General features: G+C 55.8%; 1 protein-coding gene across 3 annotated transcripts; it reads left to right on the top strand.

Annotated features, from left to right (window-relative positions):
- Positions 1-293: 293 nt before the first annotated feature.
- Positions 294-27,795, top strand: PFKFB3 (6-phosphofructo-2-kinase/fructose-2,6-biphosphatase 3). 3 transcript variants are annotated; one of them, XM_021696767.2, is made up of 16 exons: positions 294-775; positions 8,124-8,249; positions 9,098-9,194; positions 9,857-9,923; positions 10,480-10,554; positions 10,922-10,978; positions 13,332-13,456; positions 14,138-14,345; positions 14,626-14,772; positions 14,934-15,038; positions 16,585-16,714; positions 17,400-17,462; positions 17,589-17,653; positions 19,480-19,653; positions 21,095-21,117; positions 25,098-27,795. In XM_021696767.2, exons 1-16 carry the CDS (start codon positions 700-702, stop codon positions 25,102-25,104), a joined length of 1,545 nt encoding a protein of 514 aa, XP_021552442.1. In that variant the 5' UTR covers positions 294-699; the 3' UTR covers positions 25,105-27,795. The 3 variants fall into 3 exon arrangements, with proteins under 3 accessions (XP_021552442.1, XP_021552441.1, XP_044771484.1); XM_044915549.1 differs by lacking the exon at positions 25,098-27,795 and adding an exon at positions 23,581-23,623 and having other exon boundaries at positions 655-775; XM_021696766.2 differs by lacking the exon at positions 21,095-21,117.
- The last annotated feature ends 40 nt before the right edge of the window (positions 27,796-27,835 follow it).

Below are 27,835 nucleotides of genomic sequence, written 5' to 3'. Positions count from 1 at the left end.
TGGACGGCTCCGCTTCTTTCTTCCCAGCACCAGTGAGGTGATTATTCTGGGAAGCTGTGCCAGTCATCTTTAGAGGACGTAGGAGGAAGCTCAGAGAGTGGGACTTTTCAGCCAGAGCTGAGTTTAGGGCGTCATCAGAGGGATTGAAGGAGCAAGGCGCGCTGCTGTGGACGACCTGCAGGGGGCGCTAGCAGGTCCCCTCCTGGCTTGCCCACCCCCACGTGAAAGAGGGCTGGATCTCGGAGAATGCGTCCCCGCCCCGAGGCTGACGTCTGCGTAGCTGCCGGTCCCGACTCTTAAAAGCCCGGGCGCCGAGCGAGGCATCCTAGCAGAGCTGGAGAGGCGACGAGCGGGAGGCAAGGCTGTCGGACTCGAGCTGGCACCCGGGGACCGCGGCTGTCACTGCGCTCCGAGCATCCTGGTGGCTTCCCGAGTAGACGAGCCCGGCCCTGCGGCAGCTGCGGGTGCAGCCCTAGCACCCTGCCCTCTTGCCGCTCTCGTGGAGCCTCACACCCCGGACGAGCGTTCGTGATTTAGCACAAAGCACGTTTCCAAAAAGCGCACGGGAGAGCTCCCGCGCCGCGCTCCCGCGCACGCACCCCCCCTTCCCCTTTGTTTCGGGGGTCGACAGGCTGCTCTCCTCCCCAAGTCTGAATTCTTCGCGGGGGGGCGGAGGGCCGCCGAGTCTAGGCTGTGAAGATGCCCTTGGAGCTGACTCAGAGCCGAGTGCAGAAGATCTGGATCCCCATCGACCACCGCCCCTCGCTGCCCAGATGTGAGTGCAGATTCGCGCGGGGGCCGGGCTGCAGGGGAGCGGCGCGCCGCGTGGAGAGCCAGGCCATTGTGTGGCGGGCGCTGGCGGGGCGCTGTAGTGCCGACTCCGCTCCTCCGGCGCGCTCGTGCCGGGCCCGGCGCCGTCCTCGGCGGGTCCCTGCGGGCCGGGGCCGGGCGCTTCCCGCTCCTCCCCGCGGACGGGCGGGTCCCGTAGCTCTGGCCGCGGGGCGGAGACCGCGCGGGCTGGGGCGCGGGCGCTGCGCCTCCTCGGGCCGGCGTCGGGGGCGCTGTGGCCCGGCCCGCCGCCCCGCCGTGCTCCGCTCGGCTCGCCGCGGGAGCGCAGAGGCACTCGGAAACTCCGAGCGCGCCCCGGCCTCCGCTCCGGAGCGCCGGGGGCGGGACGCGCAGAACCCGGCGGGAAGCCTACGCTGCGCGGACGCTGGGCCAGGGACGCCCGCGTGTCCCGCAGCCGGAGCCGCTCGCCCGGGCGCCTACCGTGCCAAGTCCCGGCCGAGGGACGCGGCGAGTCTTTCCCCACCCTTTCTCTGCCTTCGCTCCCTCCCCTGCTCTCTGCCTTTCTCTCTCCCTCCTCTCCACCTCCGTTTCCGTCGCCCCTCTCTCTCGCTTTCCATAGTTCTATCCCTTCTCTAAATTTCTATCCCGTTTCTCTCTTCTGCGTAGTTTTAATCTCTTTATATTTCTGTCTGCTCCCTCTCTACCTCCCTATCTTCTCGCTCTCTCCTTTTTTCTTCAGTGTATTTTCTTTCTTCTTCTCCCGGCTTCCACCCCCAGTTCCTGTGCTGGGGGCGAGAAGAGAGCTGCCTGGAACCAAGCCTGTGCTCCTGGGGCTGGGGAGGGTCCGTGGATCAGTGACCGCACAGTTGGCAGCATTTTGCGCGCGGGTGAGCTACACACAGACACACAGACACACGCACACACAATCCACCGTGCTTGAAATTTGCTGGCAGTTCACCTTCCTGCCCTGTCATGGGCCATAAATGCTTTGGAAAGGTTTACCTTTCATCTTGGGCTCTGTCCCTAAGCTGCGGAGAGAGGCACCTATTAAAAGGGTGGTTCGAGTGGTTTGAAGGCAACACCTGCTCTCCAGGTAACGCACCCAGGAGTCTACCGGGTGGAGGGTGGATGGGGTGAGTCGAGTGCTGGGTGTTCTGCCTCAGCCAGGGTCAGGTTACCTGAGAGGTAAACATGGGATCCTGTGTCCAGATCCTCAAAGCATCTTCTAGGCAGTGACGGTCCCTGAGCGCCAGGCCCCCTGCTGGCCTTCTCTGCTGCCACGTTTCTCAGGGGATGGTCACTGAGGCCATGGTGACATCTTGCCACCTCAGGCTCTGCCCAGGTCTGAATCACCAACCAACAACCCCCCCCACCCCCCGTGTCCCAGACAGGAGGCAGGGAGAGCTGGCTGTGCGGTGCTCCTAGGTCATCCTGGTGATGGGGACCTGGCAAGGTGCTCTGGACACTGGGGGCCACTCCTCCACCAGCTTACCCCCTCTGCCGGACCTGGGGTTCTCGGGGTCCCAGAAGCCTTAAGAACTGGTTTCTTTGCAAGGTAGCCAAGGGCCGGGGCTTTGCAGGTCTGTTTCTTGCTTTCAGATACACTCTTAAATAGCTTTCTGCGCTGGGGCTGACCACAGTATTCCCCAATTGGTAGTGGGGAATGCAGTGCCCTAAATCGTGAGGGAGATGTGGCCGTGGCAAGACACAGAAACAACCCCACCCTTTTTGACTTTTGAATAAAACCAGTATTTCTGGAGCACTTTGTAAACTGTAATTGGTCATGCAAATAAAGGTTGGTTCTCTGTACGTACACACGTGTGTTTGTAGGTAAGTGTGTACACATGTGCACACATTTAGTAGTCCCCCAAGGTTCATGGTGGAGACGTGAGGTTCCATGTGGGGGCACTGAGATTGGCTGGCATTCGCTCAGTCGTGTGAATCGGAGACAGACAAGTGTGCAGCTATGCTTCCTTCCTCCGGGCCTCAGAGACCCATCCATTAGACGCTATCAGTCTGCACGTCTCGCACGCAGATGAGAGATTTGCCTAAAATCCCTGTGAGAACCATTAGAGCTTGGTGTGTGCCTGGGGGGGGGGGGGCGGGTGCTAAAGCTGATGGATTAAGTCTCTTGTCCCCGCCCACTCTTGGAATCCCTCTGTGTGGTTCTGGGGTGTAGTCTCAGACACATTCTTCCTTATAAAAATATCTGCAGCCTGGATATTTATTACATGATCTTATTTCAAGTAGTGGTGTCTTTTTGGGTTTATATAGTCATATTTGTTTCTCAGCAGAATGGGGAAAAGAGGGTATTTCTTCTTGGGGCATCTTTCCTGGTTCCCTTCCCTCCCCATCACCTTTCACCCCTTCTTTAATGGTATTTGGAAACTTGGAACGATTTTCTTCCTTCTAAACCTGTTGCCATCTTTCTAAGTGGTGTCCTAATTAAGGGTTTTGAGGCAGATTCCTCTGAGCTTTCTTAATTAAACGATGGCATGGTGAACATTACTGTTCATGTACAAAGAACAGTAAAACAACAACAGAAAGTTCTAGATGGGCTAGTTGGACGATATTTCTGTGTCTAACGCACATCAGTTGGGTGCCCTGTTGATACACCCATGTTGTGGCAAATTCTTACAAAACCTGCAGTGTCCTTCAATTGCAAACTGTATTAGGACTTACTGACCAGCATGCAATCGATAAGGAAGTAAATGACTGACTGGTAAGGGCCAGCTGTGCGTTTAGGACACTATCACTCAAAGTTGAGAGCCTCTGTGTGGGAGTCCTGACTTTTTTGGGTGAGGTATCTATCCACTCAAAACCTGAGTCTCTACAATCTAGCTCATAGGTTATGCCCCGTCTCCCGATAGACTTTCATCCTAGTGGGGACTCAAACCCATGGCGGGGGGAGGGGGCATTCCAACTTGAAGAAAGAAGGGAGGGGGGATGTTCAGGAGTCGTCCCAACCTTATCTTTGAGGGGCCACTACAGTTTGTAGCAGGGATTCTCAGCCCTGGCTGCATGTTAGGGTTATTTGGGGGAGATCTGGGGGGAAGGAAATCCATAGTGGTGAGCCCAAGCCAAGTTGGAAGTGCTACAGATGGGGTTTTGGGTTCAGCCACTGGTTGAGAACCACCAGTTCAGTTTCAGGTGAAGGATTTCAGATGAGAAAGACCTAGGTGAGCCCCAGTTCTGTCCCTCACTCCGTGTGCAGTGGGACCCATCTTCACCTGTGGGTCTTGCTTCCTCGTGTCTAGAATGATGGAAACCATAACGACTCCTGCTGATGGAGGCTGCTACAGGAAGCATTTTTTACACCCATCCCGTTGTAGTTCATCCTCCTGAGAACCTTGATGAAGCATCCCTCCATTTCATGGGCAAGGAGGCTAAGACGCGGAGAGCTCAAGTAGCTTGGCCAAGGTCCAAGGAAGTGGTGGGGCCCTGCCTCGAACACTGTTTATTTGACTCTGTGCTCTGTCCTCTCAGCTGTGTGGTATTGCTTGCCTCCCAGCGTTGTCAGATGATTCACTCAAATGCCCAGTTCCTCCCTATTGCCGGCAGAGACCGTGTCAGATTAGGAGAGCCATTCGTTGGACAAGGGTTAGTTAGGCATGAGTTACAGCATGCATGCAAAGTAATGGATGATTTGGTATCCAGCAGTGGGACAGAAGAGCTTTCTGGACCTCCCTTCTCTTACCCCAGGGCCAAGTAGGTGAAACCTTCCCAGCGAACCCTTCTGAGGTGGGGGGTGGGGGTGGGGTCACAGAGGCCTTTGTGGGCAGTGCTCGGTTTGCTCTTGCAAACGTTCCTGTAGATACATGGCAGGGGGGACTCCTGCCGGAACCGTCTGGGAATTGACCCCATCCGCATCCGCAGCTTGCCCTCTGTCTGAAACACCCCTTCCACTCGTTTCCCGGGAACTTTGCATTGAAGCATGATTACCTGCTTGCAGAGAAGAACACCAGTGACTTAGCATCTTTTGCAGTTGGCATTTTGGTGGGGTGCCTTTGGGTGGAATGAGGCATGGGAGCAACAAAAAGTGTCTTTCAACGGTTTCTTTTCTGAGCATGGGTTGTGGGCGTTGGTGTGGTGGGTGAGGACAACTGCTGAGTGCCTGTTGGTGTCCGTGCGTTACACGCTCCCCGAGAGGCAAGTCACTGAATCTGGGGAGTAGGGCCGGAACTGGAGCCCTCGAAGGCAGCCTCTGTGCAGGGCGAGGGGCTTTACCCTGGCCCATCCAGCTGACCATTTTTAGGACCGGCCACTCAGGTCGCCCCATCGTCTGCTGCTCACTGCCCTCAGCAGCCGGCCTCTTGGTTCTCACTTGCTTTGCCGTATCCGCCGGTACAGCGGTGCGCCTGGCTGTGGACAGTTAGCCCTTAGCTCAGGTGCTCCCCAGGGACGCTGACTCTGACTGCCCAGTTCACACTCACCCCGTGGCCATGCCCAGCCCCAACGCCAGGGCTCCACGCGGACGTGTGCGCTGCTTCCTCATGGCGTTCAGCACGCTCCGAAATGACTGTGCCTCTGTGTGCTGTCCTTTGTCTCCTCCCCACGCCACCCCAGACCAGGGGCTTATCCGCGCAGCGCCTGGGCCACATAATGCTCAGCGCTCACAGGGCACCCGGCACATGTGTCTGTTGCGTGAATGAATGAATGCAATGACAGGAGTTGAGGGTGGGCTCCCAGAACTTGGTGACTTTCTGTGAGCTCTTGCACAAGTGTCAGCCTTAACCCTGGATGAGGCTTTTAAAAAAAATTTTTATTTATTTATTTATTTATTTATTTATTTATTTATTTATTTATTTATTCTTTAAAGATTTTATTTATTTATTCATGAGAGGCAGAGGCAGAGGAGAAGCAGGCTCCCCGTGGAGCAGAGAGCCTGAATGCAGGACTCGATCCCAGGACCTGGGATCATGACCTGAGCCGAAGGCAGACGCTTAATTGACTGAGCCACCCAGGCGTCCCTGGAGGAGGCTTTTAGCTTGAGCTCCATCCCCCTCCCCCCCACAAACCCCAGTGAAGGTGTTTACAGTCTGTGAACCCAGCGGTCTTTAAACAACTGCTTCTTTCACCCTTCAGCATAGCAAACATATGTGTATCCTCTTAAACATGCTTACGTGGACATCTGAATACATCCGAGTATAAAAATTTTGGGGGGGTGGGGGTCAAAAAGAAGTTAAAATGTTAAACATTTATGTAAGGTGAAATGAAACACATATGAACTTCTGGGAAAATTTTGTTTTAAACTCCACACACATCTTCCCTAGCCCTTGTGCTGTTGGGGGAGAAGAGGAGAGAGCAGAGTGCCAGGGAACGTGGTAGGAGAGGTGGAAGGAGGCGCTCGTCTTCCGTGGGTTAAAAAGGTCGGCAGAGAAGAAGAAACTGAGAGTCTAGGGGGAACTGAGGCAGGGGCAGGTGATGATAGCATTAAGGCACTTGAGCTCACCTGTGGGTTTAAAAAAAGGGCAGGGAGGGGTGAAGGAGAGTAAGACTCAAAATTTAGTCAAAAGGTTTCCCTGCTCTGAGACCCGGCCCCTCTCGCAGCTCCACCGAATCTTGTGCGAGAAGCCAAAGGAATAGGGAGAATGGCTTCTGCTTTGCCGAATAAGAGAGGGATGATTTATTCAGGTTTGAGGTTCAACCTGAATTCTTGGCTTAAGATATTTACTCTGCCATGTCCTTATGGTTTTTTTCCTCCCAGAGCATCGACTGCCAGGGATTTGTGCATATGATTACTTGGTAGTAGAACTAATTCCCTATTTATAAATCGGTCAGCCTTTGTCTCCACTTACTTGGCATGAGTCCATCAAAAGTATTCCATGCGTGTGCACAGCTGGTGGGGGGGGCACAGAGAGAGAGAAGAGAGAGAGTGTGTGTGTATGTGTCCATCGGTCCTGGCATATTTGGATGCTCTTGGGAGCAGTGGCATGGTGGAGACAGATCCAACCGGTGGAGAGCCAGAGTGGCTTGCGGGAAGGATTAGAGTAAAGGTTGTTTCCAGGCATAAGCGAGAAGACTTTGCTCTTGAGTCACCTGCACCCGCCACAATGCAAACAGTAGGGTGTGTCTTACGTCCTCGCTGGTTTTCGGGAAGGCCATCACTTTTCTCTTCTTGCCCCTCGGACTCAAGAAAGCCCATTGGTGCTTCTTTGCTCTATTTGCGTACTTCTGCTGGGCAGGGAAATGCCTGTGTTCTACAGACTTGTTTGTCCCCAGCTCCTGGGAGCTGGGGAATCCCAGCCAAGCGCTTTTGTGACTCCTGAATGTCTCCTGGCCCCTGATGGCCTTTCTTCCTCCTCACTCTGCATGGAGAAGGTCGCTGATGGTCTAAAACATGAAAGAAGAAACAGCCCCCTCTATGCTTTGTTTCCTTCCTCCTTGCCCCCAGCCCACAGGTCCAGGGGGCAGATCCTAGAATAAGATGGTGGGTGTTTGGACGTGTCATCTCAGTTTGGTCACAGGCTGAGCATGGGACCGTGTTAGGGCGTCCAGCTTAGGGGAGGTGTCCTTCTTCAAGCCTGTGCCTGTCAATGGCCTGGTGGCTCTCCTTCCTTCCCCATCTGGCACTCGCTTGCTCAGGAAGACACAGAGCCCCTGTCTAAACCTGACGTCTGCCTAGATCTGTGGTGTGATCACAGTAGCTTTGCCTGCATCCCTGTGGCCGGTGCCCAGGAAGCAATGCCACGTAGTTGCCCGGGAGACCTAGCTTGACTGTGGCAGCCGGCGAGCACCAGGCAGTGTTCTGGGCTGGGGGTGGGCAGGTGGCTGGTCTCTTGCTCCCAGTGGGCGGCCCCTGGCACTCTTGTCACCAGGATGCTGGAGTCACCTTAGAGTCTCAAGGGCAAGACACCAGCCCAGGAAATACTGCACCTTAAGTGTCCAGACCAGGGTTCTTTGGGTTCCTTTCTTAAAACCCAGTGAAAATCTCTCTCCCTGGTGTTTTTTTCTTTTTGAAACACCTCTCCTACTGTACCTCACCCCCACTGGTGTTGGGCAGTCCCTTCCTTAGGCCCCCCCATAGTGCTTCTGCTCTGGGGTTAGTAATGGGGTTCCTGGCTGGGTTTAGGGGCCTCAGGGATCGGGTTGGTATTTGGGGTCAGCCCCTGCCATGCATGACCTCAAAGCAGGATGGAGACATATAACTCGGGGGCTGGGGTCTCTGGCCAACAGGGGGTCTTGGCCTCGCTGGACTGTAAAATGCCCAGGGCTTTGAGGTGAGAATGAAATAGGAATTTTTGCAGAATTCCTGAACGTTCACCCGGGTACAGGATTTTGTTCATCAGCGTGCACTGCTTCATCTCTCACACCTTTCTTTGTTCTCCCCCTAGCCTGTGGGCCGAAGCTGACCAACTCCCCCACTGTGATTGTCATGGTGGGCCTCCCAGCCCGGGGAAAGACTTACATCTCAAAGAAGCTGACTCGCTACCTCAACTGGATTGGCGTCCCCACGAAAGGTGAGGCCATGGGCCAGGGCCGGGCTGGTCACGTTGATTGCTGCGGTCTTGCTCGCCGACCCCTGAGACTGGGAGAAATGGCTGCCGGGACCTGCCTTGCAGGGCCACTCTGGGGCTGGCCTGTCCCCCGTGGCTGTGGGGGACCCTTTCGGGCTGTGTCACTCACCGCGCTGTGTACGTACCCTAACTTTGTGTTGGGGTGTTTTCCCACCTGCTGCTGTGTCATCCCCACTGCCCCCCCCCACGTGCCGAGCTCAGCTCTCCCCTCCTTCAAGAAGCCTTCTCTGGCTGCATAGTCTGTGGGGAGCCGTGCCCCTCGAGTTCCAATAGCACTTCGTTGTGACATCCTTCTGACTGTCATAAAGTGCTCCATACCATCAGTTACCTTTTTATGACTGGTCTTCGCAACGACCCAGGGAAGGTCGTGAGGTCGGCCGAACTCCTTTGGGCATGTGCTGTCCCCCATGGTGCCCAGCGCCGCGTGTCACACAGTGAGTGCCCCGCCAGCGCCTGGTGCTTCCGCCGGGCGCGGGCTGCTGGGTCAGCAGGAGAACGGCCGGTCTGGACCCCGGGGGGGGCCGTGCGCAGAAATCCTTGCTCCTGTCGCCGCGTCACGCGGTCTCCCGAAGCTGGACTGCACCGGGGCGGCGGGAAAGCAGGCCACCATGAGCAGCGTTGGGCCTGGGGATGCTGGGCTGCCTTCCCGGCTCACGGCCCTGCACGGGGGTCCACTTGCTGGTGTCCGTGTCTTAGCGCCATCTCGTTCAGGTCGTTCGGGAGAGTTGCGGATGTGTGTGGCTCCTTCCTCCCCGGGGGTCAGCTGATTGCCCTTGTCTTTGCCTCCGCAGTGTTCAATGTCGGGGAGTACCGCCGGGAGGCCGTGAAGCAGTACAGCTCCTACAGCTTCTTCCGCCCCGACAACGAGGAAGCCATGAAAGTCCGCAAGTAAGGCCCGGGCAGCTGCGGGGGCCTGGACTTCAGTTCGCTTTGCTTCCTGAGGGCAGGTTCTGTAAGAGAAAGAGGAAGTGGGCCTGTGGGAGGAGGTCCGGCCCCGCCTCCGAGTGTATTAGGGTCACAGGTCTCAGCCTCTGTGGGACTCACTCCTTCATCTGCTCCCAGGGGGTCCGGTTCAGCTGACGGTTGACAGAGATCAACAGCCATGTCTCACTGAGAATGAACGAAACCATTTTTGCGGAAAATCTTCTGTTGACATTTGGAAAGGATTTTTTTTTTTTAAGCCCAGGGGGGTCATGAAACCCAAGTGCCGTGGTGCCCAGCCCTGACAGCTTTTTAGACTCACCTGGGAGCTTGGGGCGATCCTGAAGCCAGCCCTACCCTACCTAGTGCCGTGGGAATCTCTGGGCAGGACCTGGGCCTCAGTTCTGTAAAAGCTCCCTGTGAGATTTCGGTGTGCAGCCAGCCACGAGCACCGTCTCCCGAGGGTGACTAGCCCCCCATGTGAGGCCTGTGGGTCTGTGCAGGCCGGGCCTGGCAGTTTAATGGTAGGCTTGCTGGTCGCTCTATTCATCGCGAGGACTGGGGGGCTGCTTGGGCGTCCCCCGTGGGCTGGGCTGGTCTGAGGCATGCATTCTCTTTCTGTGTTGCAGGCAGTGCGCTCTAGCCGCCCTGAGAGACGTCAGAAGTTACCTGACAAAGGAAGGGGGCCAAATTGCAGTGAGTCTGGGGACTTGGCCCGTTCTGCTGCAGCACCATAGCAGGATGGTGCTCTGGAGAGAGGAAGATGTAGACGCGGGCCAGAGCAGTGCCGAGAGCCTTTGCAGGGACACCTCCAATAGGGACAGGTGCCCCGGGCCTGAGAGTTCGGGGGGGCAAGGGGCTAGAGCAGCACAGGACCCAGGAAGGTGGTTAACCAGGAGCGGACTCGGAGCACAGCCGGTTGGTGTGCTCTGCCCGCCCTCCTCTGTGAGGGCCCCAGCCTCCGAGGCAGGCTGGACCTGGGGTGGCTCCGCCATGGTAGCCAGGGTCCCTCCCCCGTACCTTGCTGTTGTTCATTTGCTTTAAGTTCTCTTCCCACCCGCCCGTCTGTCCCTGAGTGCCTGAGGCAGTGGGAGGGGCGGGAGGGGCGGGAGGGGCAGGGCGTGGTCTCTCCTGGAACCACATTTTTGGCTTACACCCAGAGGTGACAACTAGGCTGGCCTACTTGTGGTTTGGTAAATACTGTTCATCTCAAACTTGGGCTCTCTTCACTGCCCTTCTTTCTCTCTATTAGGTTTTCGATGCCACCAATACTACCAGAGAGAGGAGACACATGATCCTTCATTTTGCCAAAGAAAATGATTTCAAGGTGAGCCAGACTTCTTGTCTTGCTCTGGAGTATGCAGGAGCAGGGAAAACAAGCACCTCAGGGATTGCTTGATACCCGTGTCTGGGGCACCTCTGCTCCATGCCTGGTTCTTTACCTCCCACTGCCCTTGTTTTGCAGCCTACAGATTGGGCCTTACTGGTGGGGGCTCTGAGGGGTGACCGTGACTAGGAAGCAGGGAGGGTGAAGGACTCGGGATTGAGCAAGTGGTTCATTTTATGTGTTTGGGTATTTATAAATGGGGTACTTCCTCCTCAAATGTGGTGATGACATCACAGTGACACCAAAGTCAGCCCTTTGTGTTAATCACATTTGTTGTTTCCTAACTTTTCGCTTTGCTTTCTTCCAGGTGTTTTTCATTGAGTCTGTGTGCGATGACCCTATGGTTGTGGCCTCCAACATAATGGTAAGACTACACAGGACCCCACTCTGGGGTGGCAGTGAGAGAAAAGTGGGGAACCAGATCAGGCCCAGAGCAATAACTAGACGCTGAGAGCGAGCTGACTATCCCAGCTTGTTGGTTTTGTCTGAGAGGTGGGATCCAGGAAGGCGGGAAGTGCAGAGTGGTATTTAATTTAGAAGCATGTTCTGTGACCTGGACTGGCTTTATCTGGGGTCCTTGCAGACATTTGGCAGAAAGCAGTCTTTACGGGACATAAGAGATAAAGCAGGGGACTGGGAACAGTTTCTGTGAGTGGCAGTAGCTTGGCAGCCGGGTGGGGACAGGGCTGCTTGGGACAAAGGGCAACTCACCCCTCCAGATGGGAAAGGAGACAGCGCGGGCTGGACTCTTCAGCTGTGGAAGGTCCTTAATCAGTAAGAATGATCGAGTGTCGATAAAACTCCGTAGGACGCAGCCAGAGTAAAAGGCAGAACCCCCAAGAGTGGGAAGAATGGAGGTAGTAAAACAGTCTTCCTGCCTTTGCATCTGCAACATTCCCTTCTCCTCTCCCAGTGCCGAGGGGGAGGTTTACCCAGATCGGTTGAGGATAATTGGCAGCTTAATTTAATTAATTCTTAAATTTTGCCACTCGAGAGCAATATATCATAAATGGAAACAGTTACCATGAAGACTTTATCATAGGTCACCTTCTCAAGGAGATAATTTTCTCTCCAGCTTAAATACATGAGAGCAAGATGTGTCTCTAATGAGAAGCAGGTCTGATGCTTGCACAGGGAAGGCTCTGATTTGCTGTACACAGCGTGCGTCTTTAGAGGGTTGCTGAAGATTCACTGGCTTCTGGTATTGGAACTTTTCTCCAAGGTAGTGGGAATATTTACAGGCATTTCTAAGAAATGAGTTCGTATTGGGTGCCTGGGTGGCTCAGATGGTTAAGCATCTGCCTTCGGCTCAGGTCATGATCCTAGGGTCCTGGGATCGAGTCCCGCATCGGGCTCCCTGCTCAGCGGGGAGCCTGCCTCTCTCTCTCTGTCTCTTATGAATAAATAAATAAAATCTTTAAAAAAAAAAAAAAATGAGTTCGTATTTCAGGAAGGGCTATTCAAATTGTGGAAAATCAGTCCGGGTTAGTTTCAGTGCATCCAAAGGGGGAGGTTCAAACTACGGGGACATAGGACAGAAGTTGTGATCTGAACAGAGGGTTTTGCTGTGTTTCTCAGGTTTGGTTCTCCTAGTCCCACTTGGTAGCGAGGCACAGCGCAGGTGCACAATTAAATTTTCCACAGCGAGCAGTCCCCACGTGCTCAGTTGGGAGTTCACCACTTACCTCGTGCTCTGTTAACACATCTGGTCATTTGCCCCATTTCAGAAATCCGTGGCTCTGCTTAAGCCCGGAGGCAGCTCTGGAGCTTAGGCCTTCCCACTGCGCTCTTTGTGGCGGCCGTGCTAGGGAGAAAGGGGTTTGGGAACTTAGGTTGTTTTTCACTGTGGTAAAATATACGTAAGACCAGATTTGCCGTCTGACCCGTGTAAGTGTTCCAACCGTGGCATTCAGCACGCTCACATCTCCGATGCAGCGGTCACCCCCCCCGATGGGCAGAACGTTTTCATCTCCCCAGACTGAGACTCTGCACCGTGAAGCACCTAACTCCCTACTGAACTCGGGTTTTTGAAGAGTGTCGGCCTCTCTCGCGGTACTAGTTGTTGTAGAGGAAAAGAACACCTGCATTAACAAATTCTGAGTTTCCCTCAAATCTGCCCCATTGCTCAGACCTATCACTTATAGGAGATGGCAGGTCCGAGGGTTGTTTCTGCTTCACCTCCTTCCCAGGAGAGCAAACCTTCGAAAGGACAGGACGTGTGGGCCAGGTGGAGAAGTACTAATTGGGGACCAGTGACAAGCATGTGCTGCCCCATACGGGTGGTGGCAGGAAGAATGGTGCCTGGTGCGTAGGGCAGGGCCTCGCTAGCTTCTCCAGAGCGTGCCTTTGCTAACCGGCCGCCTACTGTGCTTATCCAAAACTCGAGTTCAGGGTTGGCGGTCTGGTGGCGACCTGGCTACTGGGTTGATCCCGAATCGTGGCCCATTCAGTTGTGTTCATTAGAATCCTTGTGGGTTTCCTGTCTCCATCCTTCCAGGGAGCGATCCTCTGTCTCCCGTGGGTGCTTTCCCAGTGTAATCATCCGGCTCTGACTCAACCCCTGGTATATTTCTTTTTTTCCTCTTAAATGCCGGGTAGGATCATCATTATTCTGAGCTGCTCTGTACTTTCCCTGTTTGCAAGCCCCAAATCCTGCTTCGTCTAAGCAGAAAGCCTTCACAGCGTGATTCATCAGCTGCCTCTTTGTGGTGTTACAGGAAGTTAAAATCTCCAGCCCGGATTACAAAGATTGCAACTCAGCAGAAGCCATGGACGACTTCATGAAGAGAATCAGTTGCTATGAAGCCAGCTATCAGCCCCTCGACCCCGACAAATGTGACAGGTAATTCCTAAGAGATGACCGTTCTGAGTCCACCACTTTAGTGTTTTCTTGCTGTCCCCACAAAGCACTTGCTCCTGGATACTTTCATCAGTTCTCTTTTAAAACATCTTTTGAAAAAATCCTTGGGCGCCTGGGTGGCTCAGTTGGTTAAGCGACTGCCTTCAGCTCAGGTCATGATCCCAGGGTTCTGGGATCGAGTCCCACGTCGGGCTCCCTGCTCACCAGGGAGCCTGCTTCTCCCTCTCCCTCTACCCCTCCCCCTGCTCATTCTCTTTCTCTTTCAAATAAATAAATAAAATATTTTTAAAAATAATTAAAAAAATCTTTGCATATTCAGTGTCAGTGTTTCAGGTGCTCACTGTGTCGAGGTGTGGAAGGTGCACGTCGAGCCCCATCTTCCTCTTGTCCCTTTGCTGTGTCCTTTCTTTTCTGTTCTGTTCTCTTGCTTTGCTGTCCCCCTCTTCTGGGAAGCATCGGCCTCTTGACCACGCCCTGCACACTTATTCTCTGTCTCTGAGACCGCAGACTCCCATCTGCGCCCTCACAGAGCTCACAGCCAGACGTGGTGGTTTTGTTGGCACTGAGTCTCTGCAACGGGCCTGGGGCCCCGGGGTTCACACGCGGGCCGGCTGGGCTGTGCGGTCCGGGGACTGCGGGTCAGCTGCTTGCCTTCCTGTGCAGGGACCTATCCCTGATCAAGGTGATCGACGTGGGCCGGCGGTTCTTGGTGAACAGAGTTCAGGACCACATTCAGAGCCGCATCGTGTACTACCTGATGAACATCCACGTGCAGCCCCGCACCATCTACCTGTGTCGGCATGGCGAGAGCGAGCACAACCTCCAGGGGAAGATCGGAGGGGACTCGGGTCTGTCCAGCAGGGGCAGGAAGGTAGGGGGGAGCAGGGGACAGAGCGGGCTGCTGAGGGATGGGTGTGTCCCCGGGTGTGTAGTGCACGTGTGGCGGGCAGGGGTGGGGTCCCTGGGTCTTCGGGGAGGATGTGCCTGCAGGGGCTGCTCCTCAGTGGCTCCCGGGCTCCTCCTCACTGATCTGATGACAGCAGAGCAATGTCCCTGCCGTGGAGTGGGACGAGTCCTGCACTGCTTCTTGGGGGGGGGGGGGGCAGGAGCCTGAGTCCAGCGCGTGTCCCTCTTGTCCCGTGCCCTCTCAGTTTGCAAACGCCCTGAGCAAATTTGTGGAGGAGCAGAACCTGAAGGACCTCAAGGTGTGGACAAGCCAGCTGAAAAGTACCATCCAGACCGCAGAAGCCCTTCATCTTCCCTACGAGCAGTGGAAGGCGCTCAACGAGATCGATGCTGTGAGTGCCGGGACCCGACCTCGGCCGTGGGAGGTGGGGCGCGGGCGCGAGAGGGCAAAGAGGAGGTCTCTTCCCACTGAATCTGCCCGAGATGAGGGCCCTTGCAGATGTGCACGTGCTGTGTTGAGCGACGCGCGGTGACGTCTGGGTGTCCCCACCAGGGTGTTTGCGAGGAGATGACATATGAGGAGATCAAGGACACCTACCCCGAGGAGTATGCTCTGCGGGAGCAGGACAAGTACTACTACCGCTACCCCACTGGGGAGGTACGTGCGCTGGCGGGGCCCTGTGCCTGCTCTCTGCGTGTGACAGCCGGGCCCAGTCGGCCCCCTTCCTGGCGACGGGGCGCAGTAGCCGAGGGGCAGAAGGGCTCTGCATCCAACCTCCTGCGTACCCCTTCCGATGCTCGTTCCTGGTGCTCTCAGCTCCCATCCAGTCTTCCTAAACTGATCCTTGTAAACAGCTCCAGGCAGTACAGTTGTATTTCCCCGTGAGCAGTCGCCAGATGCGTTTCTCTGAAGGTTATGTAGTGATGTGGGAGACAACGTCAGTCAGGGCGATCATTCGCTCAGCACGAGGGACCCCCCCTCCCCCCGGCTACAGGCGAGGTGGCAGACATGTGTCATCTCAGGTCATGTGTACTCACTGAGTTGTGGCCACGTGTGGCCCTGTCTGGCCGAACGAGCAGGGGACGGAGCCTCTGCAATGCGGGGTGCTCTGGGGGTCTGCTGCAGGGCGCCAGGGACACTAGTGGGTCCTTGCTGTCTGCAGGCTCTCGGTCTTTGTCCTGCTCCATTCCCTTGTGCTCAGGGCACTGACCTCCTCTGTGGCCCTGGCCCCCCCGTTCTTGGAAGCTGATGAGTAAGAGAAAGCGGGGGAACCATGGAGGGAGAGGCGTGAGTGGGAGCCGTGGTGGTCCTTTTTATTTTTATTTATTTATTTTTCTTAAAGATTCTATTTATTTATTTGAGAGAGAGAGAATGAGAGACAGAGAGCATGAGAGGGAAGAGAAGCAGAGGGAGAAGCAGACCCCCCGCTGAGCAGGGAGCCCGATGCGGGACTCGATCCCAGGACTCCAGGATCATGACCTGAGCTGAAGGCAGTCGCTTAACCAACTGAGCCACCCAGGCGCCCTGTGGTGGTCCTTTTTAAAAGCCACCCGTCAGCCCCTTCTTTTTCAGTTTCTTTTTATTGAGAGGAAATTCACACAATATAAACTTCCCCATTTTAAAGTAGACGATTCAGTTGTGGTTAGTGCACTCACAATACTGTGCAGCTGTTACCACTAATTCTAGAACGTTCTATCACTCCCAAAAGAACCGGCAGCCTGTGACCCCCACCCCCAGGCCCTGGCAACCACGGATCTACTCTGTGTGTCTGTGGGCATGTCTCTTCTGCATAGTTCATAGAAATGGGGTTGTATATAACACGTGGCCTTTTGTGTCTGGCGTCTTTCGCTTAGTGTAACGTGTTCAAGGGTCCTCCACGTCGTAAGCGTGTGTCGGGACGTCATTCCCTCCCCCATGTGGAGGATCAGGGAGCAGCCGTGAGAGAGGATGGTTTACGGTCCTCTCGGAGGACTGCTTTTCCACATCCTCACCCACAGGGGGACGGTCTCCCTTTTCTAGGAAGCCAGCGGAGGTGGGTCCCCCGGCGCCCAGGAGGGATGCGCCACGGAAACACCACCGGCTGTAGATCGATTCTCAGTTGATTCTGTGTCCCCTGGTTTCTGACCACAGGAAGGCGTGGCCCCCACCCTTCCCTGCGTGCACCTCTATTCCAACGCAGCATCCCTGTCTGTCTGTCTTGCAGTCCTACCAGGACCTGGTCCAGCGCCTGGAGCCGGTGATCATGGAGCTGGAGCGCCAGGAGAACGTGCTGGTCATCTGCCATCAGGCCGTCCTGCGTTGCCTCTTGGCCTACTTCCTGGATAAGAGTGCAGGTGCTGCCGTCCTCCCAAGCCTCCTCGGGATGGTGGGGGCGATTAGGAGCCAGTCGGGCTCCCCCAGAGGGAGGAGGGAGACTGGCCTTGGAGTGTGGGGTTGCTGCAGACCAAGGCCTTCCCCACCCAGGCCACACGGGTCATCTGCTGTGCTGCTCAGTGTTGGGGCAGGCCTCCTGGCCCAGGGCTTCCCAGCCAGCCCTCGGGAAGGCCTTCAGAGCACAGTTGATGCACAGTCTGGTGGGCTTAAGGGCTTCGCGAAACAGCCTCCTGAAAGTCCTCAGCTCCTCACATCTCAGGGGCTTTGAGCGCTTCAGCCCACCTCTAAAGAACAAAGCACCCAGAAAATTCATGAGACTTAAGAGACTTAAAATTTAAGCCTGTGTCTACCCAAGCTTCACCTAAATCCCCACGCACCTAAACTGGGGAATGACTTTTAAACTCTAACACACGGCATGAGGGCAGGTTTGGGGTTGGTTTTGATCGTGTTCTTTTGGCTAGGGGTTTCTCCTAGGGCCGCCTGCCTTGAGCAGGAGGGGCCTGTGTGTGGGGTGGGGGGCACGGAGACATGCTCGGCCAGGACCCCGAGGGCACCGACGCCGTGGCCGAAGCTCTCCCTGGGGACCTGCAAGTGTCCGTCCTCAAGGCTTGTGTCTCATCGTGAGGCCCTTTCTCTTCTTTTCAGAGGAGATGCCTTATCTGAAATGCCCCCTTCACACCGTCCTCAAACTGACACCTGTTGCTTACGGTGAGTGTGGTGACGCAGCCCCTGCCACGCCCTGCTTCCCTGGGACAGTGGCTCCTGGTGGCTCTCGAGTGGACGTGGCCTGTCCCCTTGAACTGGAAGCCAACCTCTGTCCCCACCCTCATGCAGGCTGCCGTGTAGAGTCCATCTACCTGCATGTGGAGTCTGTGAGCACGCACCGGGAGAGGTCAGAGGTGAGTGCACTTAGGCTTCCCCCTCCGTCCTCCATCCTGGGAGGGACTCTGGAGTGACAGGGCCAGAGGTGTGCGAGCCCCGGGGAGGCCCCCACGTCACATTACCTGTAACCGCGCACCTGTGTCCTTCAGCACCGGGTTCTCGCTGAGGGAGTTTGTTGGAAATCAGCCGGTCTTTGTGACTTTCTCCCCTGCCTTTCCTTTTCATTTGTGTGTTCCTGCCCTGCCTCTGTATGTGGCTTCTTGGCATCTTTTTCTTACTTTCCATATTTCTCCCCCACCCCCCATTTCGTTGTAACCCAGGAAATGGGTATTAAAGCGGAAGACACATTCCGCTCTTGCAAGCATAACTGTAGCACAGCCAATGTCTTCCTTTGGGGTGACTGAGACGCCTTTCACGTTTAGAGTGGTGCAAACGGGATTAGCAAATGCGCTCAGTTGTCTGCGGACGCTTAGGTGCAGAATTAGCAAGAAGACGAAAGTTGTGGCAAGGGGGTGGTGGGACTGGAGAGGCGGTGTGGTTTGCGAAGTAGGGACTCCAGGGACCACTCGGTGAGTGGAAGGTTTCTTCAGGAGACCCCAGGCCTGGTGGCATCTGATTTCCCCTGGGGAGGCCTCACCCTTGGGGGGCAGCCAGGTCGGAGCCCCCACGGGCACAGCAGTCCGCTGCCCGGGCGTGGTTGGGAAGGAACGTTGGACTTACTTTCCACCGACTATCTGTCAAACCACAACGCTTCGCCAGTTGACCCTTTTCTCTTCCACGGAGTGTGATGTTCCTGTCCGTGCAGGACACCTACCTCCCTGTTCCCAAGGAGCTTGGCCACAAGATTTTGGCCTGAAAGTCCCAGCTTCCACCAGCCGTTGACTGGCTGGTTGACCAAAGGGGAAGGAGGATGGACAGCCAGGCTTGGCCCTGTGGCGGCCCCTGCTTCTGAACGTGGGTGGTGGGGTGAGGAGCGGCTTCCCAGCCTGACTCCGCCAGCGAGGCTGGGCCTCCACTGGGCTCCGATGGTCCCTGAGCACCTCGCTGTGTGGAACTGGGGCAGCGTCTTGAGGGAGACTGACCTCTGCTCAGGCTCCTGGGCTGCAGGCTGCAGAGTCCCAGGGCCTTGGGACAGAAGTCCTCGCTCCTGTTGCATTGTCACTCGATCGGAAGGCTAGTGTTTGGCCCTGGCTTGCCGTTTCTGCCCACCTCCGATTTTCTGCCTCTTTGCTCTCCTGGCGGGGGTTGAAGCTTGCATTTCTTGTCCTAAGCCGGGGTGAAGTAATGGGGAGCAGGAACCATCTCGTATCTGCTGTGCGCACCCTGGCTCGCGGTCGGTGGGGGGAGACCAGCCCTGGCTCCTTCCCTCTCCCCCTCCTTGCTCTCCCCTCCGTGGTGACCTGAGCCTCACACTCAGGCCTCCGTTCCCCTTTCTCGGCTCTCTCAGAGGCTGGCAACAAGGTTCTTTCCTCCGATCTCATTATCTGCTTTCCCTGAATGACTGTCCACAGAGCTGGTCTTGCTGTCCGTCCCTCACCTGCTTTGTGAACGTTGCGTTTGTCCGAGTGGGCGTCTTGGAATGTTTCGGGAAAGGGGCTCAGCACATCCTCCCTCGTTCTTGCCAACTGGGAGTCACAGGACAGAATTGCAACCCCGTGGTCCCAGGGTCAGTCACCGTGGTCAGTCTCGAATCTGTAAAATCCAGAAGCAGAGAAATGTGTTTTGTTTGGTTTTGGGGTTGTTTTGTTTTGTTTGGGGTTTTTTTTTTTTTTTTTTTTTGGCTTATTTACCTCCCCACTCCTTGTAACTGTCGCCTTCTCTCTTTTGTCTTTGTCTCGCTTAGGATGCAAAGAAGGGACCTAACCCGCTCATGAGACGCAATAGTGTCACCCCACTAGCCAGCCCCGAGCCCACCAAAAAGCCTCGCATCAACAGCTTTGAGGAGCATGTGGCTTCTACCTCCGCTGCCCTGCCCAACTGCCTGCCCCCGGAGGTGCCCACGCAGCTGCCCGGACAAGTGCGTTGACCCCTTTCCTTTCTCACAGTCAGTGTGGGGCGGGAGGAGAGCCCCCCTGGGGGCAGCGGTGGCCTCAGACCCAGGCCTACGTGTGCGGGTGGGGGAGGGAGAGAACATGGGGATCCCCCCCACCACCGAGGTTCGTGGCACCCTGGGGTCCTTCCTTGCTGACCACGGCTGCGCGCGTGCACGCCTCCTTTCTGAGCAGCTGTTCTTCCCAGGGCAAAACGGGGCAGAACAGGAGAAATGGCCAAGTGTCTGGGTCCCACTCACATTCCCAAATACTTTTTTTCTCAAACAAAATTGAAGACAGAGGCCTAGTTCAGAAGTCTCCCTTCGGCTCTGGGTTGTCGGCCACACGTGGCCCGAGGACGTCTTTTCTGTCCTAGGCCGATGGCTGAGGATCTTCCTTCCGTGCTTCCTTGTGCAGTCCCCGTTGTAGAAAAGCATTTTCCCCTCCAGAGCTGGGGCAGAGCCTGGGCAGCCAGCCTCGCAGGACGGCCTGGGAAGAGCGACTTTCTCACACAACACAGATGCCACATAATCCCACGTAGTAAAGATGCTAAAAAGCAAAAACCCAGCTAGATTTCACTAGTTTAATTTGCTGTGAAGATGAAAAGCTGACAGATGTTGGCTCTTGGGCATTAAGACTTATTTTCAGAAGAGCATCTTTTTCTCAGTGGCAGCCAGGACTCTTTGCCAATACGGGAGACCTAGAAATTCCCAGGCACAGATTTGGGGGCCACCTCGAGATGGCCCCCCACCTCCACCCACCACATCTGGGCTCTTCACAAATACGTCACAGGCTGAATCTCAAATCGGATTTGAGAGCTCAGTGCCGAGGCCCCCGAACTCTTGCTGCGTTTCCCCTGAAGCTCATTTAAATCTCGTGGTGTCTGGACTTGGCGTTGTGGGGCAGAGTGCCGGGCAGCCTCAGGCAGGCTACCGAACCTCTGCAGGCCTCAGTTTCCCCGTCTGTGGAAAGGGGAAATAGCACCTACTGCAAAAGGCAGGTCAGACGAGGTCGTTTGCGCGGAGTGTCTTAACACGGTGGTGGCCGCCCCGGCACCAGCTGTAAGATGTTATCGTGTCCTTTTATGAAAACCGAGAACTGAAGTGGTTTGTGGGTGACATTCAGTTTAGGTGTAAATTGTGGGGTCACGGTTGGAAGTGGAGGTTGCTGCTGCAGATACTTGGGGGCACTGGCCTGGGCCGGGGTTGGGTGGCCTGCCGGTCACGGAGGACGCGCGGCTGGGGTGCCCCCGACTCTGACAGGACAGTCCTTGGAGGCTGCCAGGCCGGATCCTCAGGAAGTCTGGAAGCCATTGGGTGGGGCCAGGCTGGTCCCAGCAGAGGATGTCCTGGTTTCAGATGACTCCGGGCCTGTACCCTGTCCCTCTACTGACTTCTCTCTCTCTCTCTCCACTTTTTCTCTCTGCAGCCTTTGCTAGGGAAAGCCTGTTTGTAAGTATTTTTCTCTGAATAATTTTGCTCCTCGCACCTCTTTCTCCTTGCTTGCCAGTTTGGCCTCCCGCCTGATAAAATGTGGAGGACGATGACAGTTTTGGTCATACGTGACAGAGAAAGACGGCCTTGGGGGAGGGGGAAGGGGATTCATGAATTTTTAGAAAAAGATGCAAGAAGCAATGTGGCCCCGCTGTCTCCTGCGCGTCCTGCTGCCCCGCTTGCCACAGCTGCCTTCCTGCACGTCCCTCGGGGGTCCTCGTTACTGTTAGTACTTGCAGTGGGCCTGGCTTGACATAAACCTACCTTTTTCCCTCAAGTCTGATTTTGGCGCCAGGCTAGGTCTTAATGCCCGATGCATCGTCTTTTAAGTTCTGTGCTGCCTCTAGGAGAGGCCTTTCATGTTGAAAGGAAAAGTAACCCAGGGCCTCGTCTGCAAAACAGAGGACAGGCTCTGGGGGTGGGGGGGTGGGGGGGCGTGGTGGGCCTGCAACCCTGCAGGCTCTCCCTTCTGTCCGAGCAGAGACCCACTCCCCTGGGGCTCCAGGACCCTGGCTCTCTGGGGAGGTCTGTTTGGGAACCATTGCTGTGGATCTGGTTGTCCTGTACCAGCATCTGCTTAGCCTTAATGGTCACAACCAGCATTGGGTGCAGCGCTGGAATCAGACCCATTGGTTTCCCCTGTCCTTCAGCCGGAGTTCTGCAGGAAGTTTCTGGTTAAGTGTCAGCCGGAACAGAGCAGCTGCTAGATAATTCAGTGTGTTCACTGCTCCGGCGGCCCCCGCCACGGAAGGAGCCGAGGCCTTCCATCTTGGAGTTCCATTAACAGCTGCCGTGATATACCCCCTGCCCCAACCCTTCCGGTCACTACCTGCCCATCCTCCCTTTTGCTGATTGGGTGACCTTGACTAATTGATGCAGAAATGGAATTGGCTTGAGGAGTCCAGCCTGTGAGCTTGAAAGCGTGGCTTGTTCTTGGAAAGTGGTCGTTTAGCATCATGCTGGGATTAGGTGGCCCCAGCTGCAGCGAAATCTATTTTGCGATGCTTTACAGCTCGCGGAGAATGGGCTTGCTTGCATATATTCCGTGTCTTTCGGCCTTAAAATAACTCCAGGAGGTCTGTAGGGCAGTTCTGTCCTTTTTTACCAGATGAATGAGGGTAAGGCCCTTGCCTCCAGCCGTCCAGCTAGTCAGTAGCAGAACTGGGACTTGAGTGGGTCTGTCTCCCTCTCCTGAAGGCTGCCTGCCTTCTCTCTGCTGGCTTCTGGGAACGGTCAAGGCACTGTTCACCTACCGCTCACCGGGGCACCTGACGTTTGAGGCCTGTGGGGCACTGCCCAGAGCTGCTTGGATGTCCTTTCTAGCTCTTGCAGCTTCTCCCATGCACCTGCTCTCTGCAGCTAGCGTGTGTTTACTTACTGGTGGGCCTGTCCATGAAACTCAGTCTTAAAGACAATCTGTCCCCTGTCTGGTACCTCCTTGAAGCCAGGCATTGTAACCGAGTGCTTCTAGAGCAAGAGTTCTCCTGGCGTGAAAACTAGCTTTTGGATTTGGAGGCTTCTACTTTTGCATCTGTGCACATCCTGTTCCTTTTGAGCCATGGCCTGATGTTGCCAGGAAAGACACCTTCCTGCTGGGAGGGTGCCCCTCGGGCACATCCTCCCCACCTTCTAAGGTTGAACTTGCCTGTCTCCGTGGCTCATAGTGCCTTTGGCTAGAATCCCTCCAGTTCAGCAAAAGTGTATCCTCTGGACCCGTCACACCTGCACCAGCGTCCAGCCCCACCTGGGAGTGTGAGGCCACGTCTGAGATCGCAGATACCCACTTTTACTACTCAAGTCAAACTGAGCCCGGTTTGGATCTTGGTTTTTATCACCCTCCATCTTTCGACTTCTGGACAGTTCTAGCACTTCTGCTTCCTCGTCTGTAACATGGAGACAGGAACAGTACAAGGTGTTTTGATCATGAGAATATAGATGTGGAGCTTAGCAGAACGTCCAGCACATAGTCCGTGCCCGGCGGACGCTAGCCGTTATCACGGGACAGACGGTGCCCTGTGCTTTGCTGGGATGCCCAAGGTGCTCAGGTTTGCGCTCCCTCTGCATTTGGATGCCCCCCTGTTCCTTCTGCACGGGCCAGTGGGGTTTCTTCTCATGAGCAGCAGGAGCACCAGGAGACTGGGGAGTGGGGAGAACCCCTGGGGGCTTACGGGTTGTGGCCTGAGGACACCAGCGAGATTGTGAGATCGTGGTTTCCTGGTTAAACGGGCCTGCCTGCCGGGTCGGATGCCGCGTCCTGCCGTCCTCCCCTGCGGGCGGCGCTAGTGCTCTGGGCAGCAGACCATCGGGCATCCTTGATTTTTAAATTTCAAATGCACACGAGAAAGAAAATACTACTAAAGATGTTTTGTTCTGTTCTTCTTTTCCAACATGTTCTTCCCTTCCCCCCACTATGCTTGAAAGACGAACTGTTTGTCACATTTTCTCAAAGTTTTCTCCTTACTAACCTTGGAAAGGTAAATGGCTCTGTGCATGCCCCTCTCTGTCCCCTCCACCTCTCCCTGAGGCATGGCATCTCAGCCTGTCCAGGCATCTCGGTTTGTGTGGAGACTGGCCATTGTCAAGTCTGTGACTCATACGCCCCGTGCCGGAGAACACGTGTTTTTTTAAGAGCAGCACCATTGTCTCGAGGTCCTCTCTCTCGTTTCCTCGTTTCCCTCCATATGGCCTGAGCCAGGGCACCATGTGTGAGTGATGTGACGTGGCCCGTGCCTGCACTCCCCAGTATCATTGTTGCATTCGTCATCATCCGTGGGCGTGCGAGGTCGGAGGGCCGGGTGGAGCCAGCAGCTGCAGTGGGGCCGGGCGGCGCCTCGAGCTCCCTAAGTGGCGGGCTGCAAGGCGGCGAGGTCCTCCCGGGGAGACCCCCACCCACAGACACCACCTCACGTACCTGTGACCTGAGGCGGAGGTGGCCTGGGCTGAGCGGGGGCTGCGGGTCCTGCGAGTCTCTTCTGTCCAGGCGTCCCGACCGTGGGCCCTTGGTTCTGCACGGGAGCAGGGGGGGCTGCCAGGATCCCTGCACCCCTGTGTGCCCGCCTCCGCTCCCCTCTTCCCTCGCCCCCTTCACATGGCCTGGGCAGAGACAGGAGGGGAAAGAGCACTTGGACCAACTGTTTCCTTTCTTGGCGGGGCAGCTGGAGGTGAGGCGAGGAGCGCGCCGTGTGCCCTGGCAGCTGCCGTCTGGCCCCAGCTGACTGAGAAACAGGTTTTTAAGGGGGTTTTGATCCTGGTCAGCGTCGTAGGTAGGGGTGGGACTTCCGGCGAGGACTGCTTTTGTTAGAACAGGAAGAGAGCTTTAGTGACATGCGTCCTTCCCTGCCTGGCGTCCTTGCCTGGCTCCTCCCCGGTGCCATCCATCCGGCCAGTGGCACCCATATTCTGGGCGCCCGGCCCGTTCCTAGAATCTGGGGTCCAAGGGCCGGACGCGCGGTCTACTTGAGCAAGTTGGGAGGAGAGTCCTTATGCTTCGTTGGAGGGCCCCTGGCCCATCTCCTGCCCCGCTTTGGGCGGCTGGAGTCCCCTGGGGGCGGGCGGGCCGGTCTCCAGGCTCTAAAGGGCCGAGGGCTGGAGGGCTCCTTAAGTGCGGGCGCTTGGTGTTGCCCGGAGCTCCGACCCACGAGAGCTGCCTGTTCTCCCACGCCTCCTAGAAGTAGGTGCCAGGCCTCTGCCCCGAGGGCCCTCGCCCGGCCTTGCCCAGGCCCTTCTGTGGGGTGACGCTGGGCTTAACTTCCACCACGGCCCTGGAGCCCACCTGGGCCTTCTTCCACCCGTTTGGCGATGACGCTCTTCTGGGGTCGTGCTCTTTGTCTGAGGGACGTGGTCTCCATCGCATGGCTTTAGTCTTTTTGGCTTTAGGAAGCCTCGTGGACAGGAAATAATAATTCCCTTTCCTTGCCCCTCTCTTCTCCTGGAAACAGAACATGAAAGGCACCCAGAGCAGCATCGACTCCAGGACACACTGAGGCCGGACCCAGCGGTTCCATTCCAGTTCCATTCCTGCAGCTTAGTTAGTGCTTTTCCCATCTACCCGAGGCCAGCGATTCCCCAGGACTTCTTCCGGAACGGGGTGGGTGGGATCGAAGAGGGGCCTGCTGGTCAGAAAGAACTGGGCCGCCGACCGCGGCGGGGCAGCCGAGACCCCAGGAGGCCTCTCCCGGGGGCGTGCGTGGGGTCCGTGCCCTCTCCCTGGCCTCCCTGACCCTCCACACGGCTCAGAAAGGATGATGAGCCGTCGAAGAGGAGCTGGGAGAAGGCCCCGAGGAGGGGATGTTGGCCTCCACGCTGTTTTGTTTTGTTTAGTTTCTATGATCCTGACCTGGTATGTTCCCAGCTTGGGGAGATGACACTCGGCCCCAGAATCCTAAAGTTAAAGGGGGGCCTAGATCTCAGTTGCTGAAGAGGAAGGGATGGTGACAACCTTGGTGAAAACTTTTACAAGGCTCTTCTGTGCCTCGTGGCTCAGACGTTGCCTCGTGAAGGAAGGATTCAGGCCTGCACCGGGCTGGGGCCAGAGGTGCAGGGAGAAGGCTCTGAGCCAGATGCGCCTGTCTGATCGGCAGCCACCTGCCGCGGGGCCACACGCCTTCCTTCCTGGGTCTGCCTTCTGCCTCTGGAGACGCTCAAGGACAGTCTGGCTGTGTTGGCAAAAGGAAATATTGTTCCAGAAGAGCCCCAGGGCCTCCCCCATCCCCCTCCCCCCCAAGCTGCTTGCTCTTGCACTTTTTTAACTGGCAGAAGGCGGGATGGGAAAGTTGCACCTTCTCTTCAGGAACCTCGATGTTTGGGGTTCGTGCCCTTGGAGACTGGAGCTTGGAAAGCATGTGGGGAACGGGGCATGCCCATGAGATGGGGAGCTCAGAGGGACCCCAGTCAACCAGCGAGCAGCAAGTTGTTCGGATCCTTGCAAGACTGACCCAGGAGATGGAGCAGAGATGATCACGGCGCTGGCCTCCTTCCTTCAGGATGTTCATCGTCTCCCTGTGCTTCCCACGTGGGGACGGTGGCCCAGCCGAGACGTCCCCTGCGGCTGCGTCCTCCAAGAGGCTGTCTGTGGTCTCCTGACGGGACTGAGCTCAATCCTGCATATTTTTGTGGAGCATCTGCTATACACCCAGCACGGTGCTGGCTTGCTTTATTCCGAAGAAGAGAATGTTCTCGCTTGCCTTTGGCTCCTGTGGCCTTTATGGGGGTGGATCAGACCAGGGCTTGTGGGACATGTGGTTCTGAATACCTGTAGTTTCTGCCTACTGGTTTCTCCTTGCTGCCTCCATGGACTGGGGATGAGCAGGTGTCTTGAGGCCCAGAAGAAATGATTTGGAGACTCCGTGGTAGAATTTCCCCAAATGACCCTTTGGGGAATCTTCGAAGAATCTCTAAAAGCTGGTGCCAAAGGTCACTTCCCTTGCTTGCCCTCTGCTTTCAAGTCTGACAGTCTCGCCCCTCTAAGCTGACGAGACATGTACCAGGAGTGGGGTCGGGGTGTGGGGGTGGGGGACTCGGACATCCAGAGCGGGGACTGGACAACACGTGTTTTTCTGGTTGGGGTTCAGTGGGACATTGGGGCATGCTTCCGATACCATACAATCAAGTTCGTGGGTTTCACACTGAAACATTCAGGTCCTCCCCCATTCTTCCCCAGTTGGGCACTTTGCCCAAAACAATGTCTGTGTATCTTTGTTCCTGTGTGACCGAAGATGGGTTATTTTCCCTTTCCTGCCATCTTGAGTCTCGTCAGACGGCAAGTGTGTGCGCACAAGCATGTGCTTGTAGGTTGGTCGTATTTTTAGACAGAGGGGCCTGCAGCTCTGCTCTTGAGAACAGCTTTCTTAAGTCCCTCTTTCTGGACAAGGCCCTCTTTCTGGCCTCCTTGTCATGCTGGCTGTCAGAGCCGACTCTGAGTTTTGACCCTTCCTACCGATCCACCTGGGGCTGTGTGTGGGTGCCCTCCCCCGGCCGCCAACTGCTGAGGTCAGTACCTACGGAAGTGAACATCCTGAACACTCATTTGTGAGGGCCCAGATGGGGCGAGAGGACATAAACACAGAAGAGGAGAGAGACCCCAGAGAGGTCAGAATGCTTCCCGACTGAAAGCCGGGATCTGACTCGAGGCGCTGGACGGAGCGTGTGTTTGAGCTGTGGTCATGGGGCTACTGATACTCTATCACCTCTCCCCCCTTACTCCCCCCAAAATATCTGGGACCAATTTTGTTAACTCGGCATAGTTGTTTTTGGGTGGGCTTACCCCCTGTCCTTACTCTGTCCTGAGACCACGGGCGAAGCCCGTCATTCGCGGGGAGAAGAGAAACAACCACACCAATGATGTTTTTGTTTGTAATACTTGAAATTTATTTTTTTATTATTTTGATAGCAGATGTGCTATTTATTTATTTAATATGTATAAGGGAGCCTGAAAATAGAATGCTGTATAGATCGGGTTTAGTTGTTCGTTGGTTGGTTTGGGGGCCTTTTACGTGTGACTTACGACTTTCTCTGTGTTCTGTATATTGTCAGAATTAATGACCTGGGATGAGGGTGTGCCAGCTTTTCAAACGGGATGCTTTTCAGAAATTTGTATATTTTGCAGTCGCCAGAACAATAAAATACCTGGTTGAAATACACTGATGAAGTGCACCTCTGATCCTTTTCTGGGGGGGTT

Source organism: Neomonachus schauinslandi, chromosome 5, assembly GCF_002201575.2.
Source record: "Neomonachus schauinslandi chromosome 5, ASM220157v2, whole genome shotgun sequence".
In the NCBI taxonomy this organism is placed as follows: domain Eukaryota; kingdom Metazoa; phylum Chordata; class Mammalia; order Carnivora; family Phocidae; genus Neomonachus; species Neomonachus schauinslandi.
Note: the sequence above shows the minus strand (reverse complement) of the source record. Positions and strands in the feature narration are given on the sequence as shown.